Source organism: Grammomys surdaster, unplaced genomic scaffold (genome assembly GCF_004785775.1).
Source record: "Grammomys surdaster isolate TR1022 unplaced genomic scaffold, NIH_TR_1.0 125669, whole genome shotgun sequence".
In the NCBI taxonomy this organism is placed as follows: Eukaryota; Metazoa; Chordata; class Mammalia; order Rodentia; family Muridae; genus Grammomys; species Grammomys surdaster.
The window spans coordinates 1,627,676-1,646,548 of NW_021620506.1; the positions used below are offsets into that span (position 1 = coordinate 1,627,676).

At 43.1% G+C, this 18,873-nt stretch overlaps 1 protein-coding gene across 4 annotated transcripts; it reads left to right on the forward strand.

The window, feature by feature from the left end:
* Positions 1-5: 5 nt before the first annotated feature.
* Phf7 (PHD finger protein 7) lies at positions 6-13,595 on the forward strand. 4 transcript variants are annotated; one of them, XM_028787502.1, is made up of 11 exons: positions 6-654; positions 1,898-2,007; positions 2,783-2,835; positions 3,948-4,039; positions 9,828-9,929; positions 10,276-10,400; positions 10,843-11,002; positions 11,534-11,640; positions 12,040-12,156; positions 12,790-12,935; positions 13,116-13,579. In XM_028787502.1, exons 2-11 carry the CDS (start codon positions 1,967-1,969, stop codon positions 13,337-13,339), a joined length of 1,167 nt encoding a protein of 388 aa, XP_028643335.1. In that variant the 5' UTR covers positions 6-654; positions 1,898-1,966; the 3' UTR covers positions 13,340-13,579. The 4 variants fall into 4 exon arrangements, with proteins under 4 accessions (XP_028643335.1, XP_028643337.1, XP_028643338.1 ...); XM_028787503.1 differs by having other exon boundaries at positions 236-654; positions 12,790-12,911; positions 13,116-13,595; XM_028787504.1 differs by lacking the exon at positions 12,040-12,156.
* The last annotated feature ends 5,278 nt before the right edge of the window (positions 13,596-18,873 follow it).

Below are 18,873 nucleotides of genomic sequence, written 5' to 3' on the forward strand. Positions count from 1 at the left end.
TCCTCCTTTTGACAACTGTCCGCAACGCTGAGGTTCCCGCGGGCCTCAGTCCGCGTGACTCATCCCCCGTTAGTGCGCTCGCTTCCTTCGACGGCGCAGTCACCGCGCGGGGCGGCCGCCCGTGAAGTAGCTACCACGTCTTGTGTCAACGAATAAAACTCCGGGACAGCGGCGCCCTCGGCGACAGCTGGGTGGGCAGCCTGGGCTAGGAGCGGTGGCCCGTAGCTTCCGTGAGAGCGAGCAGCGGAAGCAACCTCCAGCCTGGCCTCGCAACAGCCGTCCGGCAGGCGAGACCTGAGCCTGGTCTGGCATGCGCGGAATGCTCCTTGAGCCCTCTTCTGGCTGTTACCTTCGGGGCACGGTTGTGGCCACACTGACACGTATTTTCCAAATAAATCGTTTATTCTTGCGGCGGCGGGACCGAACACGTTAATATATTTTTAATTTACCCAACACTTCTATCCAGTGATACAACTTGGTAAGCGTTTCGAGCGAGCATCCGCCGGGTTAGGAAGTCGCGGGCTGAGCAGCTTGCATTTGCCACGACCGTCCTCAACTGTTTTGAAGATTGTTCCATCTTATAACTACCAGTGTGCACAGACTCTTACTCAAGTAACGTCGTGGTCCAGCGATGCAAAGAACTGAAACCTCAAGGTTTATTTCTATTCTAACACGGTCGGGTTTAGCACCAACAACTAGAAAGTAAAGTTAAAGCAGATCCCCCTGGGCACATGGAAAGATGGAACCCAGCACCTCACTCAGCCCATCCACGTTTAATAAGAAAATAAGCCGATGTCAGCTCTGCAACTGCATCTCCTGTGTTGGGAAAAGCTAGTCTGAAGTTTTGATGGCTTTTAAGCAGTTAGCATTTAGAAGAATAGTTTGACATTCATGAAGAGATGCATAATCCCCAACCTTGATTTGAGGCTCTGGGTATTGAAGTACCTTTCTCTGGAGGGATCTAATTGACTGAGCTCTCTTAAGAAATGCTGTTCTCCCTCCTCTTACTGGACATAGCCCTTCATAGGGTGACTTCATTTATTTAATTTTGTCTCAGTTCACTTTTGGAGACTTTGGCCAGTGAAAACTGAGTAACTTTGTAATCTGTTTACATTGGCGGCAGGAATGGGATTTTACTCAGTTTACACCTAGACAAGGATGGGGCAGCCCAAACCTCAATATAGCCATCTGAACCTGGTAAAAGGGATAAGAACTAAGGGATAGTACACACCTTTAATCCCAGCACTTGGGAGGCAGAGACAGGTGGGTCTACAAAGTGAGTTCCAGGACAGCTAGGGCTACACAGAGAAACTTGGGGGGGGGGGGGGTAGAAGGAGCTAAGAGATGGTCTTTATTGTTACTTTTCCCCCTGCTAGATGGGGTCATGGCTTTTAAGCAGCAAAATCTCTCAGATTCCTTTTCCTAGGAAGGAGCTACCTTATTTAACCGGGTAGACCAGGCAACCACACTTGGACATGAAAGATGCCTTTTTCTTGAGTGTTGTCCCATACACTCAGTAGAAACAACCATTTGACTGGGTCAGTCAGTGGTTGCAACATCTTATACAGTGATGAGATAAAATTATAGGGTAATAGTTGATGTCAGTCTCTGTTACCATCAGTCTCACCTAGGATCACTGATTCTGACCTTGGCCATGATGTCCTTCTTTCTGTAACTCAGTCTCCTCAACTTGAAAATAAGGGTTATTACTGTGCCTAGTGTGACATTCCTAAACGGTACTTAGCACAATTTAACCACTATTGACCATTACTAGCATTAATATTGGCTATAACCCTTTTATCAAATGAGTTGAGAAGTGCACTATTGGTTTGATCTGGTAGAACTTGATAACCAAATGTAAAATTAAATTGCTAACCTGTCTCATTTATGTTTGTAGCTGGAAAAGCCTGTATTGTCTTCATAATAGCACAGAAGAATTGTAGATAGGAAAGACAGACAGAAACGAATGAAGACTATAAAAGAAAAAAAGGAACATCCAAGATTAAGGTAAAGTAGGTGACCTGAAGGAATTGGGGAAAATCCACTGATACACGCTGCATTTTCTGCTCCCTTTGGCATATTCTTGGCCTAGGGTTAGAGCCTGTCAAAGCATACACCAGAACCTCCTCCGACCCCAAGAAGCCTTCCTGTCTTCCCAGTGCTGTCCCCAGTGGCTAAGTGCCAGCTGTTGAACTTTACTATTAAATCTCTGTTGTACCTGTGCTGCTCAATAACTGCATGACCTGAGACAGATCACCTGTGCCTCAGTTTACTCATGTCAAAAATATGTATCAGATATTACTCCTCTGAGCGGGGTTAATCCCAGAGGCAGCCAGGACTCTGTCTGGTCTATATAGCCAGCCTGGTCTATAGAGTGAGTTCTAGGACATCCAGGGTGGTTACACAGAGAAATCCTGTCTCAAAAACCAAACAAAAAAGAAATAGTACTCCATTTTTAGAATGTTCTGTAGATTTGTTGAACTAATTCATTATAAAGTACCAACAATAGTGCCTATCGATGGAAAACAGTCTGCTTCAGGGTCATTTTAGTGTACTTGGGAAGCTGCCAGAAGAAAATATAAGTAGAATTACTCCTGAGTCTTTTAACCCAGGCAGTATAGGCACTGAGATAGACCCACCTCAAATAATTTAGTACATTTTACATGAACTATGAAAAGCCATCACAGGATTTGGTTATTAGTCAGACTATGGGTGGCATTCTAAGGGAAATTCAGAAGGCTTATCAGTCCTCAACGCTTTTACTTTTCTTTCTCTTCTATAGAAAAACTACCAGGACTAAGAAGGTAACCCAGAGGAAGCTGCCTTCAGGTCCTGGTAAGGAGAGATGAGGAGACACTGAGTTGCTGCTCCCAGCCATTAGCCAAGCAAGCCATTCCCCTGGGGCAAGACACGTGCTTTTTCATTGCCAACCCTACTTCTTCCCAGATTCCCTAAGATCCTAAAGAAGTTGGTCTGAAGTTTTAAAGTTTCGTATCTGAACTTCAAGAAATAATTTAGTTAAAGCCAGTTGAGAACAAAACAATATGAAGTAGTTAGTCACAGCCTACTCTGTCAGTGTGACCAAAATTATATCAAGGCCTGATACCCACTAAGAGTTAACCTTTATTCTTGCCAAAATTACTCTCTCCCCAATAAAGATGCTTCCTGATTATAATGTTATAATTTTTGTTTTGTTTTTACATTAAGGTAATACAGAAGTAGCATGTATTCAATAGAAACCCATACTTCAGATTTTGGGCTTTGATTTTTTCCCAAGTTAATGTTATGTAGTCCAATATTCTCCTGCAGTTCTGGGTAGTGGTAGCAAAGCACAGCTCCTTGTCAAACACAACAGGAAACAGCTATTTGCAGTGTGCTGTGTTGTTAAGCTATGGTGTTTGATAGGCTACATGGAGTGAATGCGCTTTTTTTTTTTTTAAGATTTATTTATCTTATGTATATGAGTACACTGTCGAAGTCTTCAGACACACCAGAAGAGGGCATCAGAGCGCATTTCAGATGGGTGTGAGCCACCATGTGGTTTCTGGGAATTGAACTCAGGACAACTGGAAGAGGACTCAGTGCTCTTAACTGCTGAGCCATCTCTCCAGCCCCGTGAATGCACTTCTAACAGGATATTTTTTTTATTTATGGAAATTTTATCTAGCTAAAATCCCCTTTGTAAGTAAAAGAGCCTCTAGACTCCTTGATATTCTTAGGTTGTTTTTTTGTGTTTTGCCAGTATATATGTTTTTGTGAGGGTGTTGGATTCCCTGGAACTGAAATTACAGTTGTAAGCTACCCTGTGGGTGCTGGGAATTGAAAGGGGGACCTTTGGATCAGCTGCCAATGCTCTTAACCACTGAGCCATCTCTCCAGCCCTCTACTTTTCTATTCTTAATGCTCAACTTAAGTCACTCCTTTATTCTTAATGTTCACTCTTTCAGTTTGCCTTCTATGCCTTCATGAACCTGGTGATCCTGAAAAACTAGGAGAATTTCTTCAAAAAGACAATCTTTCTGTCCATTATTTCTGTCTTGTAAGTATAAGGCCCTCTTTGCTTTGAATGTGTTACAGGTTTTGCAAACTACTTTTGCATCTAGCCTCAAATTTATAGCAATGTTTGTTTCCATATAGTTTTTAATATTTTAAAATCCATTTTTAAAATAATAAATGGTATGTTCTAAAATCCTGACAGTATAAAGTGTGAATAATAAAAACCTCTTCCCACAATCACAGTCTCTCTTTCCCTTCCTCCCTGAGACGGACACTAGTTTGGATTATCCTTATGCTTTTTTAATAAGATAATCTGAAAACTATAAAATGAACCGATCTTAAGATTTATTTTTATTTTATGAACTTTGCCTGTATATCTGTCTTTGTACCATGTGTATGCAATGCTCTCAGAGGCCAGAAGAGGACATCCCCTAGAAATAAAGTTACAGGCGTCTGTGAGCTGACATGTGGGTAAACTAAGAGTCAAACCTGGTCCTGCCCAGAGCAGCCAGTGCTCTTAACCACTTAAACCACACAGTTTATATTCTCTCTGTTAGGCCTAGCTCAGGCTGGACTCTGACCAGGTAAACAGAAGGATTGCTACTTAAGATCAGTATTCCTCAGAAAACTTGTAAACCTGGTAAGGTGGGTTTCTAACTGTCAAGAAAAGCCCTTTTTTTCTTATCTGCACCCCTCTCCCAGCAACCTACCTCCAGAAAGGGCATCTAGTTCCCTATTAAACAAGCCTCTAACAGATCAAAGCCCCATGCTAGTTCCCAGGCTAATCCAGCTAACTCTCCCTCCTCTCACCAAAAGATAGGCCCTTGTAACTGACTGTGTTCTCTGTCTATCACAGGAGACGGTCACACAGCAGTTTCATATTTTCAATAAGCATTCCTTTGCACCCATGGAGCACTCTCATTCATTCAGTGGGTTCACTGAACACTTATCTGCTGCAGAAACATGGGAGGGGACATTGGGCCCCACCCTAGAGAGGCTCTGCCCCTTGTAACCAAACTGGGTGTAGATCATTTGCAGCGTCTAGCACCTGCCACCCACCATATTTGACTACAAACTTTGGAGTCCACATCTCCAGCCATTTCTCTCCTCTACCTACTCTACTCAGGCCTCCCTCAGCTGAGTGTCTTTGTAGAGCTTCCTGCCCTGTCTGGAGCCTGCTACAAAAGTCATACCAGTATGCCAGGCAAACCTCCCTGCACCATCCTGTGCTCCCCATCAGTGTGTGCAAGGAACACCTGTCCACTGACCCCTTGGGGATGCCCTTAGATATGACGCTGTCCTGTGGCACTTACCCCTTCCTTCCATGTATTTCATCCCTGTGCTATTGGAATCCTCCCTCGAGTGAAATTGCTGTTTACAGCCCCTTGCTCTAAGTCTCTCGCAACTCCTCCTCGATCTACTCCTAGAAACTCTTTACTGCCACCCTTTAAGGACGTCTCCCTTCCTGCTTGGCCTGTCTCCCTTTCCCTAGTTTGCCTGCTGGAGCCTGACCTGACTGACCATGGGTCCTAATTACACGTGTCAGCTCCTTTCTCCTGCCTTCTCTAATCTCTTTCCTACTGTGGACCCAGAGATTCCATTAAGCCTGGCTCATGTCACATACGGTGCTGAATGATCACTCCCCCTAAGTTGTTTGAATATGTTAGTTATCTTTTCAGCAGTTGGTAGACATTTGATTTGTTTCAGTTTGGTGGGCTTTTGTGAATAAACCTGCTAAGAACATTTACATGCAACTCTTTGTTACATACATTCTTCCTTCTGTTGGGCAGATGCCCAAGAGTAGGATTGCTGGTTCCATGTAAGTAGACATGTATGTGAAGCTGCCAAGTCCCCTTTCCAAAAATGTACCAGTTCACACACCCATTAGCAATGTATGAGAGTTCCAGCTGACAATAATTTTTTTTTACCAAATCTTGGTATTGTCCATCTTTTTCATTTCAGCCTGCCTTCTGGATGCTACTAACATCATATTGTGCTCTTAATTTTCACTTGAGGAGTAAAGATGTTGAGCTTTTCATGTGTTTAATTTTCTATTTTTAAATATTTCACATATTTTTTATCGAGTTTGTATGAATATTTTCTTTCCTTAAAACCAGATTCTGATCTGGACATTGTGGTGACTGCCGTTAGTCCCAGCGCTTGGGAGTCAGAGGCAGACAGATCTCTGTGTCTTATAGTGAGTTCCAGGACAGCCAGGGCTACACAGAGAAACCTTGTCTCAAAAGAAGAAGGAACAAGAGGAAGAAAAGAAGAAAAGAAAGTAGATTCTTTTGTCGTGCTGGATTGTAAAAATCGTTTATATGTTCTGCATAAAAATCCTTTTTATATAAATATATTTCTAATGATGTCTTAAGATTTTTTAAATTTTGATGTTGTATCTATCAGTTTTTCTTTTAGATAAGAAATTTTGTGTGTCCTAAGTAGTACTTAAATACTATTGAATTATCTAAATGCTTTTATCAAGTTTAATTTGCCATATATATATATTTGTAGATATGGAAAATTATTTATACTATTAACTATATGTATCTACCCATATACTAGCACTCCACTGTCTTAATTCTTGTGGTTTTATAATGTTTTAAAATTAAATATGGTAAAATTTACAGTCTTTTTCAGGATTGTTGGTATCAGTTCCTTTCAATTTTTTATTCATCATATTCTGTGGTCCTAATGAAAGTACAGTAGTATGCATCTTTTGTTAAATGTTTTTCTAAATATTTTGATGTTGGATTATAGAAATATAATTGTTTTGCATATTGACTTTGTATTCTACAATTTTGTTAAACTTACCAATTCAACAATTGTATTTATTGATTTACTTGGGATTCTCTGCTTCACTATGTAGATAAGTGTCAAATTTTGTCCCTTTTTTTTTTTTAAAGTTAGATTCATGTAGCCCAGGCTGACTTAAACTCATTCTGTAGCTTGAGGGTGACCATAAATTTCCTCTTTTCCTGTGTGTGTATGGGCACAGGCCGAGTACTTGTGTACAGATTCATGTGAGTGTGAATATTTGTTTGGTTGTGTACATGTGGAAGTGATGTTGACATCAAGTGTCTCTATTTCTTTCCTCCTTGTTTTTTCAGACAAGGTCCTGGGGTTCACCTATCTGGCAGAAAAATATCTGACCATCAAGCCCCAGGTGTCCTTCTGTTTCTGCTTCCTTAGTGCTACAATTCCAAGTACACATTACTGTTACCACCATTTTATATCTGAGATGGGGATCTGAAGTTAGGGCCTCATGCTTGTGAAGGAAGGGCTTAACTGACTAAGCTATCTCTCCAGCCCTGACTTTGAACTTCTGATTCTTCTGCCTCTAACTCTCAAGTGTTGGGATTACAGACATTTGCCACCATGCTCAATTTGTTTGCTCATTTGCTTGTTTGTTTGTTTCTAAAATTGTTTTATATGTATGAGTCTACATGTTCTGCCTGATACCTGAGGAGGTCAGAAGAATGGGTTCCCCTAGAACTGGACTTAGAGAAGGGCATGAGCCACCATGTGAGTGCTGGGAACTGATCTCTGTCTTATGCAAGAGTAACAAGTGCTTGCTCCTAACTGCTGAACCATCTCTCCAGCTCCCCTGCTCAGTTTTTAGTGGGTTGTCAAGGGTTGAACCCAGGACCTCATTCACACACGCTAGCCAAGTACTCTGACCAAATGAGCTACATCTCTAGCCCCCAAGTTTTGCCTTTTATTTCTTCTTGCCTTTGGCTAGGGCCTAATGTTTAATAGAAGTAGTATAAATAGTTGTCCGTGCCCTTCTCCCAGCATTAGGGAACAGCATCTAGTTTTTCATCATCATAAATTTATTTGCTGTAAACCTTTTTTCTAGATACGTCTTGTCAATTGAATTTCTCTTATTCCTGGTTTGCTGAGGATAGCATGAATGTATTGAGTTTTTCAAATGTTTCCCATTTACTGTTGTGATTTTTCTCTTTCTATGGTTTGTTGTATCAGCTGCATTCTTGGTACAGACCCTTTTTGGTCATGCTTTATAATAGGGGGCCGAATTAAATTTACCAATACTTAACTTTTTATATCTATCCTCATGAGAAAAAATTGATCTGTGATTTTTATTTATTGTAAGTCCTGCCAGGTGTTAGCACTTGGTTAATTCTGATACATCAATAAGCATATACATTTTAACATAAAGTTAAACATATATGATGTTTTGTAGTGTTTTCTTTCTATCTCATATATTGTGGGGATCTCACCATATAGAACATACAGACCTAGTTCTTTAAATAGGTGACTGGTATTTCATATTATGGATGTTTCTAAAATATTAAACTCCCATGAGAGGCTATCTAGAGCTGGGCGTGATGGCAGATTCACAGACTCAGCAATCGGGAGGTAGAGGTGGATGACGTGAACTCAAAGTCTAACTCGGCCTCATAGTTACATGAGACTCTGTTTCAAAAAAATGAGATACCAAAAAATTAAAAAGGACATTTAAATTGTTTCTGTTCTTTATTGATTTTTTGTTTATAAAAATAGCACATGTCCATTATAGAAAACATGACCTATACTTAAAATGTATAAATAAGACAAAAGTCACACTCATTGTGATAAAGCCTTGAAATAGTAATGAAATATTTGTGAAATGTTTTAAGCATCATTAGGAGTCTAATGATGGAAGACTGAGGCAGAAGTATCACAAGTTCAAGACTATCCTTGACTACACAGAAAGACCGTCTTAAAAATAAATATTAGGGCTAGAGAAATGGCTCCGTTTCTCTAGCCAGGGTTTGGTTCCTAGAATCCACATGGCATTTCACATTTAAAAATCTTTTAAAAATAAGTTAAATAAATACATAACCTAAGCTCCCATTATACATTTTATAACCACTACAAGAAGCCCGACATCCCAATACTTTTGAAATATTAAGATGAGCAGAATGTCCCAGTGAATTTAATAAAATCAGATAGCTTCATTTTTCTTAATTACTCATTCCAAAACCATGTTTGAACACTTTTAAAGAAACACCCCTTTGAAGTATGCTTTTAAAAGTGCAACTCTTTGTTTGTTTGTTTGTTTGTTTGTTTGTTTTGAGACAGGGTTTCTCTGTGTAGTCCTGGCTGTCCTGGAACTCACTCTGTAGACCGGGCTGGCCTCGAACTCAGAAATCCGCCTGCCTCTGCCTCCCAAGTCCTGGGATTAAAAATGTGTGCCACCACTGCCCGGCTAAAAGTGCAACTCTTAATTTTTAATTATTAATGAAAGAATGCCCATTAGGAGACTTTAAAATCCCATTTACCTTTGTGTAATACTCTGAGAAAAAATATTCTTAAAAATCCTGTACTAATATGAGTGGTATGAGTGTGTGGGGGGGGGAATGAGTGTGGGTTCTGTAGGCACAAGTGTGAAGGCCACCTTTGTAACTCTTTGCCAAATGACTCCAGCCATGTCACCACATTACACTTCAGTAGCCTCTGTAAGATAAAGGCCATAATAGCTTCTGTGTCTTTAAAAAGTATGAAATGAATCAATGTAGAGAGAACATGTCCCCAGTGTTCACACAATGGCAGGAGCAGCCCCTAGCAAATGAGAATAGCATAAAGGTACTGATCCTGAGACTCTGTGGTCTTTAACAAGTTATGTTCCTCCATGTTGGGTTGTCCAAAGAGTTAAAAAAGTGCTGGAGTATCCAATTCATACCATTATATCAGATGTCATTAAATAAGTTACCCTATATACACAAATGAGCTCCACCAAGCTCCATTTCTTAGTTCTTTTCCCTGGTCTTCAGCACCCCACTGTACTATTTATATATGTTGACAGCCTGGTTCTACTGCTCCCTTAGATCCTATCTAGCAAACTGCCTCAGAAGGGCCAACCCAACAGAGGTCTCCATGGATTTATGCCTGAAGACATCAAAAGGGAGGCAGCCCGGGCTTCTAAGAAGGTTAGAATTTCTTGAAATCGGGACCTATGCATGTTTCAGAATCCCTGTGTGTGTGTGTGTGTGTGTGTGTGTGTGTGTGTGTCCCCATCCTTGAGAGCCAAACCTAGTCCTTAAGTCCCATCTCTTCTAGAATGTATCCTAAGAAAGGAAGTAGCACCCAAAGAAAACAGAAGAAAATTCAGTGCTTCGTGAAGTTCAGCTCTAGGGTACCCTGGACCACTGAGGGAAAGGGGATAGTTGTTGCTCCCCAGAATTTCCCGTCTGTAGAAAGAAGAACCACAACTTCTGTTTGTTTGTTTGTTTGGGGTTTTTTTCGGGTCACAAAACTTTGGAATCTCATTTGCAGATCTGCTTTGTGTGCAAGAAAAAGGGAGCTGCTATCAGATGCCAGAATGATCAGTGTGTCCAAAACTTCCATCTGCCTTGTGGCCAAGAAATGGGTTGCCTTTCACAGTTTTTTGGAGAGTACAAGTGAGTGAAGAAGGAAAAATGTTGGGTTACCCTTTTGCAACCTGCTGTTTAGACAGCACTGAAGTCAGAACCCAGTTCTCATGAGACTGTTTTGACTCTCCAACAAATCTGTTCCCCCACTCGATAATGGGAAACAGTGTTTAGTCTTGGAAGTTTCACAGGGGTTGCTTCTTGCTTCCTGTCCCCTCCTTAAATTACAAACAGCTGGGTTCTTAGACAGCTGCTCATAACTAAATAGGGCATTCAATAACGGCACGCTGTGGAGACAGTCCTCCATAGCTCAGTGGGTAAGCAGCCATGAAAAGTCATGTAGCTGTTCTTCACCCTTCAGTGTGCCGATTCACTGAGCACCAAGCAAATAGCTGATTGCCCTTCCTAGGCCTGGCAGCTGGGAATCTGCATTAGTGACAAGCCAGAAACCAAGTCTATTTACCCACCACAGATCGTATTGTGGAAAACATCGGCCAACACAGAACATCCACCAGGGGAGTTTGGGGGAGGAAAGCTGCGTCTTGTGTTGCGAAGACTTATCCCGAACAAGTGTTGAGAACATCCGGAGCCCATGTTGTAGTCAAGCTATCTACCACCGAAAGTGTATCCAGGTGGGGCTGGGGTGGGGGAGACTTCCCATGATTGTCCTGGCCCTATGCTTGGAAGCATTCTGGGAATGCTCAAGCATGTGTAAGATTCAGAGCTACATCCTGCAAGCATGTACGAGGAACTGCTTCCAGGTCTCTGAGGGAATAGTCAACCCAGTCTCTGGTCATCCTTGGCCTAGGGCCTCACTCGTCATAAGATTTAAACTAGGCTAAATCTTCAGGGTTTCCAGAACAACTGGCTGTTTCCAAGAATTAAGTTAAGATGCTCAAAATCTGCCTCCCTACTAGGATGAAAGGGAAGGGAATGTATCCAGATACCTGAGCCCCACTGAGTCAGCACTGTCAAGCCCCATGGCCAGAGAGCACAGCTGAGGCACTCCCAGGAACTCTCTTCAAAAGCCTTTTGGTCCCAGGCCTGACACCTGGTGACAGCCCTCATCCTAGTACACCCAGACTGCTTTTCCTGAACATGCATGCAGCAAGGCAGACGTGGGGAGGTGGCCTGCTTGTTTTCACAAATGCATTCTTTTACAGAAATATGCCCACACATCAGCAAAGCACTTCTTCAAGTGTCCCCAATGCAACAACCGAGATGAGTTCCCACAGGAGATGCTGAGGATGGGGATCCACATTCCAGACAGGTAGCAGGGACTCTGCACAGTGGGGGCTGAGCCAGCGGGTGGGGTGTGTGGAGTTCTAGACAGGAGGTGAGTGTGAAGACAGTTCAGAGATTGGTAGCAGCCAAGGCATTGGTGTACAGTCAAGTGAAAACGGTGGCGAGTGTGGTTTTCAGTAGTCAAAAGGAGAGGGAAATGGGCAGAAGGCATGCTCCTGAAAAGGCACTTACAGAACAACTCCCTGGGGATGGATGGGGAGTTTGAATCCCGTCTTCCACTCTCATTACACCGGTTTTAGTCTCACAGCCTTATTGGCAGTGCTCCGGCCTTTGAACTCTTGCTGGGCTTAGCTTAGATTCTTCCTAATAGACAAAAGCTCACCAGCAGAGTATGTGTCCCTTACAACTTCCTCTCCCACTGCAGAGATGCTGCCTGGGAACTCGAGCCAGGGGCTTTCTCAGAGTTGTATCAGCGCTATCAGCATTGTGATGCCCCCATCTGTCTGTATGAAGAAGGCAGAGACAGCTTTGAGGGTGAAGGGTAAGAAGAAGCTCCTGGGTAGAGAGCTCTGGCACTGTTATTAAACAGGATGTCTGTGCTGTCTGCAACCCTCAGAATGAACCCAGTTGCCAAGTCCCCTATTTGACCAGCCCCTGACTTAGTCATGCACAAATGGTGGGTCTCCTCTGCAGGCTCTGCTGTTTGGGCTCCTTGAAAGACACTCAGGATCAGTTACTCTCCAGATTCATCCTGCCAAGGGATGTGCCCACCTGTGGCCTCTTAGAATCAACACTTATCATCCCAGAGCCATGAGGCAATATGTAGAGCAAAATTATATTGATTTAAATGCCCTTGGGGCTGGAAAGATGACCCAGTGGTTAAGAACGCTCACTGCCCTTCCAAAGTACCCAGCTTCTATTCCCACCACCCACATAGCAGCTCCCAGCTATCTGCAACTCTAGTCCCAGAGGATCTGACATATTCTTTGACCTCCATGGGCATCGTATGCATATGATCCACATACATACATGTAGTCAAAAGACCCATACACATAAAAAATAAAATTTCCAGGAAGTCCTTTCTCCTCATGGCTAAGGCTGGATGGTAGCTAACATTCAGGAGTAACAGTTGGTGTCTTGATTGTCCCTACATCTCTCCATGGCTCTTCTGTAGACGGTGGCGCCTCATTTTGTGTGCTACATGTGGATCCCATGGAACCCACCGGGACTGCTCCTCTCTTAAACCCAACAGCAAGAAATGGGAGTGTAATGAGTGTCTGCCTGCTTCAAGCTCGGGTAAGGCTGGAAGGACGGTCTGCTGTAAGAACTTGGATGGGGCTGGGGGCTGTCATACCTGGTACTAACACATATCACCCAGAGGAGAACTTTGAGTAGATACAATAGCTTTAAAAGGAAGTGGCTGATGAGGGGCTTCAGGACCTGTACACAGGAAAAAGAAAGGCTGAGTGACCTCCCTTTTCTGCCTCCCTTTCACCACAGATGACGTATCTGAAGACTCAGGTGACACCCCCTGTTGCAGTAGCACTTTCTGCCCCCATGAGCAGTTAGTAAGTGCTACCAACCTGGAAGAGAATCCCAGCTCTTCCTGGACCGATTGGCTGCAACCTTCCCTATTAGAAAAGCCTGAGTCCTCTGGTGGAAGAAGCTGCCAGTCCTGGCGAGCCAAAGGAATCAAAGTCACTAAGGAAAAAAAATCCAAGTAATAGCTTCAGAGTGGGTCCTGCCCAGGACAGTGAGGTACAAAAGAGTGTTGCTGCATCAGTTTGGAGAGGTAGCACTTTGAAACCATGAGGCAGAAGGGACCAAGTGAAGAGATCTCAGGAGACATTGAGTCTGCGTGCCAACAGCGGAGTGTAAGGGCACCATCCACCGTAATGTGGCTCTCATGTGCTTCCTCAAGCTTCACTCGTTTGTTATTGACAAATAAAGGTCATCTCTCCACTTGAATCTCTTAGTGAATTGGCTCTGGAATCTGTCTAGTACACTAAAGAATCTGGAGGGTACACGGAAGGAATAAGACAAAAATTAGTCACTAGGATTTCAACGTAGAGCATAGATGTATTCTTTGGGAGAGAATTGGCTTTCTGGGTAACTGGGATTCCATGGGTGGAGAGTGTCACCCTCATATAAGTGTATAAGTTCTGGTCAGTGAGCCAGCATAGCAGCCCACTTTGTCCCAGAACAGACCTTGTTGGTGAGGCTGGGGTCCCTAAACTCAACATAGTAGGATTACCATACTTGTGTGGGGCAGAAGTCTTCCACTCACTCTAGCTAGTGTGTTCTTAGCTCCACAGCTGGAGTGAGCCATTCACATCCCCACAGCATTTCTGATGGGTGTGACAAACTTGCATACCAGAACATTTGCATTAGGCAAGGCAGCTGGGATGGGAATCTGGCAGAGGGCCTGAAGGAAACTGAATACAGCCTATCTTACATTTGCATGTTTTGAATAATTTCATGGGGCTTGGCTTAGTGGAAGACACTCAGAGAATTGCCACATACTGAATTCCCAAGGTTTCAGTGAGTCATTGTCACTAATGGTGGAGAAGAGTGTTCCCACTTCAATACTGCTGAATCCTGCAGACTTAGATGTGTAGGGTGATTGCCTTCAGATCTGACTAGATTTGCTTGCAAGCATAAGTGGTGTTTTGTTACTATCAAAGTATACAGGAAAGTGATATATTCTTTTTAATACGTACATATTTTAACTCTGTAATACATCCATTTATCAGTCTGCAGTGCCGAGGAGTGGGTCTCAGTGGTCGGGCACGCGCTTACCGTGTGCAAGGTCTTGGCGTGCATGGTCTCCAGCACTCAGACACTCAGGAGAGTCATTGGACTAGGCAGTCCTAAAAGGACTATAATGGAAACCACTCTTAAATCATGCTTCTCTATTTCTAGTCCCATGTCCTAAAGACAACTACTGCCATTTTTTAAGCAGTTTCTTGACTTAGTAATATTAGACATTATTGACTTCTTATTACATACGGGTTTAGCACCTTCAGAAACTTCCCATTTTCAATGTCCCTATCTTAAATAGTTGCGTTATAATTTTTGTTAATTTTTGTTATTTATAGTATGAGTATAGGGCTGGAGAGATGGCTCAGCGGTTAAGAGCACTGACAGTTCTTCCAAAGGTCCTGAGTTCAAATCCCAGCAACCACATGGTGGCTCACAACCATCCGTAATGAGATTGGATGCCCTCTTCTGGTGTGTCTGAAGACAGCTACAGTGTACTCATAAATAAAATAAATAAATAAATCTTTATAGTATGAGTATAGTAATATGATTTACTATTGATCCAGACAGTACATTATGTTTTAACTTTTCTTTCCCTACTGCCCTTCTTTTTGTGTGGGGGGGCTGATATTGTTTTGTTTTGAGACAGCATCTCCATATGTAGCCCTGGCTGGCCTAGCACTTGTAATGTAGGTAGACGAGCGTGCCCTTGAACACATAACACAGAGATCTGCTTGTCTCTGCATCTAGAGTCCAGGAATTAAAGGCACACCCACCACTGCCTCTTTACTTGCTTTGTACCTGCTGCTAGCTCTAGCTACTACGTCATTGTCAGTTTTTCCTTGTTTCAGGGAGGCCCACCGTCTGCCACCTAGCCTAAGCTGGCTGTTCTGGGCATCCTGAACAACTACTATCCTAAGACTCCTGGGAACTAGGCCCTTCGTTTTCTATTTCATGGAGGGGCTGGAGGGGTGTCTTGTTCTGCAACCCAGACTGGCCTGGAACTAACTCACTGTAGCCTAGGCTGGTGTCAAACTCTCTAGGCTAGCCTCAGTGCTAAAATAACAGCTTTGAGCCACCAATCTTTTAGTTGAGTTTGCTTTCTTAACCTGCAGTTACTGTGTTATTTTTCTTTTTTTTTTTAACTTTATTTATTTATTATAAGTACAGTGTAGCTGTCTTCAGACACCCCACAAGAGGGCATCAGATATCATTGCAGATGGTTGTGAACCACCATGTGGTTGCTGGGATTTGAACTCATGACCTCTGGAAGAGCAGTCAGTGCTCTTAACCACTGAGCCATCTCACCAGCCCATGTTATTTTTCTTAAAGATTGGTGTTAGTACCTTTCTGTTTATAGGAATCAATTTGTATGATACTAAAATGTAAGAAGCCATCATCTTAACTGAAAGTAATGGCTCCCCTACAGTGAGCGCTCTCACTGTCTAGCTTTGAATAAAAGCCAGAGTTTGTGGAAGGAGTGTGGGAGCATTTTGTACCCAGTCATTCAGCTGTCCTACCTCTGTGTGTATCTGGCCTTATAGGTACATGTGTACACACACAGACACGAGTGTGCATGCACACACACACACACCTACTGACCATATCTCCCTCTATGCTTATACTTTCCAATGATATTGCTACCTGCTCCCATTCTTATAGGCCAGAAAAATCAATTATAAATATTTTTCCTTTGGGCCATATCAGTCATTTACATTAGATATCTGGATTCTCTTCAACAAACTTTTGAAAGATTCATTTTATGTATATGAATGTTTTTCCTGCATGTATGTCTGTGGCCCACCTGCATGCCTGGTGCCCATGGAGGCCAAAGGTGAGCAGAAGCTTCTAGAACCTGAGTTACAGCTGGCTGTGAGCCACCATGTGGATTCTGGGAACTAGCCTGGGCCCTCTAGAACAGCAACAAGTGCTCTTAACCTGAGTCATCTCTTCACCCCCTTAAACAAAACTGTAATTTTAAAACAGTTTACAGAAAAAAAAATGTGGAAAAAAGTGTAGAGAACTCTCACATATTCAAACCCAGAGCCTGTTATTACTGATGTCTTAAATTCATATGGTAAATTTTCACAACAAATAAACCAATACTGAGGGGCTGGAGAGATGGTTCAGGGGATAAGAGCACTGGCTGCTCTCTTCCAGAGTCCTGAGTTCAATTCCCAGCAACCACATGGTAGCTCACAATCACTGTAATGAGATCTGATGTCCTCTTCTGGTATGCAAGCATATATGCAGACAGAACACTCAAAATAAAAAATGAATATAGTGTATAATAACCCACTAAAGGCTACACATCATTCAGCTTTTCTTCATTTTTCCCTATATCTTTCTTTTGTTTTTAATTTCTTTTTTTTTTTTTTTTTTTTTTTGGTTTTTCAAGACAAGGTTTCTCTGTGTAGCCCTGGCTGTCCTGGAACTCACTCTGTAGACCAGGCTAGCCTTGAACTCTCGAACTCAGAAATCCACCTGCCTCTGCCTCCCAAGTGCTGGGATTAAAGGCGTGCGCCACCACCGCCCGGCTTGTTTTTAATTTCTATCCAGGATACTATATAGCACCAAGTCATCTTTTTTTGTTTTAGTTTTCTTTTTTGTCTTTTTTTTTTTTTTCAGAGCTGAGGACCGAACCCAGGGCCTTGCACTTGGTTTTCTTTTTTAAGACAGGTTCTCACTATGTCCTCACTATCCAGGGCCCTGGATGGTCCATAACTCAATATGTAAGCCATGCTGGCCTAGAACTTATCAAAATCCACCTGTCTCTGCCTCCTGAGTGCTGGGATTAAAGACAGGTGCCACCACACCCAGCCACATTGAGTCATTTTTAGGTTTGTCTTGGAGATGACAGCTTTTTCTCTTGACAGTTCTGTGGAGTACTAATCAGGTATTTTGTATAGTGTTCTCTAAATAGGATTTGTCCAATAACTTTTATCATGATCAGACTAGGGTTCTGACCTCTGAAGACCACAGAGGTAAAGGTAAACTTCATCACATGAAGTTCCATGCTGTCAGCATGATTGATCAAAGGCGGTGCCTTTCAGCTGTGTCCCTGTGCGTGCAGCCAGCAAGGTGTGAAGGACCTAAGCATCCTCCTCTGTGAGAATGGAATTCTACACCGATTATCTATCTTCCCCATTTGTTTATTGTATTGTTTATATTTTTACTGTATATATGTATGTTATTATGATAGTCATCTGTTTTTCAAACTTCCCTCATCTGGCATTGCTTGTGCTCACACAGGCCCTTGAGCCCCACAGGCCTGCAGCAAGAACCTTCTGTCTACATGGTTTTCTAGGCCCATCTTACTAACTCACCCACCCTTTCTCCTACCAGTTACCACATAACCTGAGGTAGCTTTTGCTTAGAATTGTCATCTGTGGCCTTTTTGCAAATAGGGCCCTGCACAGCTGGGCCTCCCACAGCACCTTACCCATGGGCTTTCTGCCTTGTCCTTTCTTGAACAGCTGGGCCTCGGGTCCCCAGCATGGAGGTCCCTGACTCTCATCCTCAGCCTGTTGAATGCCATGGCCACCTCCTTGTCACTGGGTTCTTACTTTTGGTCTCTGCTGGTACCCTTGGAACCCATGTCCTCTGTCAGTCCTACAACAGTAGGTCTGTATCTACTGCTGGATTGGAAGCCCCTTGAAGTCCAAGACCTGCTTTATTTGCCTCTCTTCATGTTTGCCGTTTCATGTTTCATGTTTGGGAGTCCAGAATTCCACTGGCATTCAGAGGCAGTTTGCTATCTATTCACACTGGGTTCTTAATCATGTTGTTCTGCTATTGCACACCAGAGGGCAGTGTTAGCAAGTTGAGGAAGGAGATGGGGAAACCCCTGTTGTGGATCACACAGCTTTAATTAATGCTCCTCACTTGTATTAAACACACTAGTTCAAGTTCATTCACGAAGTGTGTTTATGTTAGGCTTAGAGGTAAGTATCAAAACTAACAATAGCACTGCTACTGGGGTCACATTTTTGAACAAGACTGCCTATAAAAGCTCCTCTGGCCTCGAAGGGGCCTTCCTGACCCTGGTGTGGCACCCCACCCCCACCAACTGGCGATTCCCATTCCCAAGGGTTATGTGGTATGGTTCTATCGCTCTTCTACATTGCCTTCCTACTACATATACTTACACACATGTGCACACATGCAAACACAGAAAGGCACATGCGCACACGAGTCTGTGGTTGATGCTCCAAAGGCTCCAACCTCTATGGACAAGACAGAGATGCTGTGAAAAGTAGCATCTCTACTGGCTCTGATCCAGGGACAGAGCGTCAACTTCCATACTTCTGCCTCCACCATCCCTGCCCGGTCCCTGTTCCATGTTGACAGGAGGTGAGTCACAGCATCATGGAGGCCACCAGATAAAAGAAGACTCCTTAGTGACCAAGCAAGGAAACTCCATTTTAAAGAATGAGAGATCATGAGGCCCAGAGTGGGAGTGAAGCCTCACAGCCCCTCCCCCCTTGACCCTGGCTTC

Excerpts from the sequence above, each read along its gene's own strand:
- Phf7 (XM_028787502.1), top strand. The coding sequence starts at position 1,967 with ATGAAGACTATAAAAGAAAAAAAGGAACATCCAAGATTAAG. Across the intron at positions 2,008-2,782 it reads AAGGAACATCCAAGATTAAG|AAAAACTACCAGGACTAAGA; the intron begins GTAAAGTAGGTG and ends TCTCTTCTATAG. Across the intron at positions 9,930-10,275 it reads CAGCCCGGGCTTCTAAGAAG|ATCTGCTTTGTGTGCAAGAA; the intron begins GTTAGAATTTCT and ends TCTCATTTGCAG.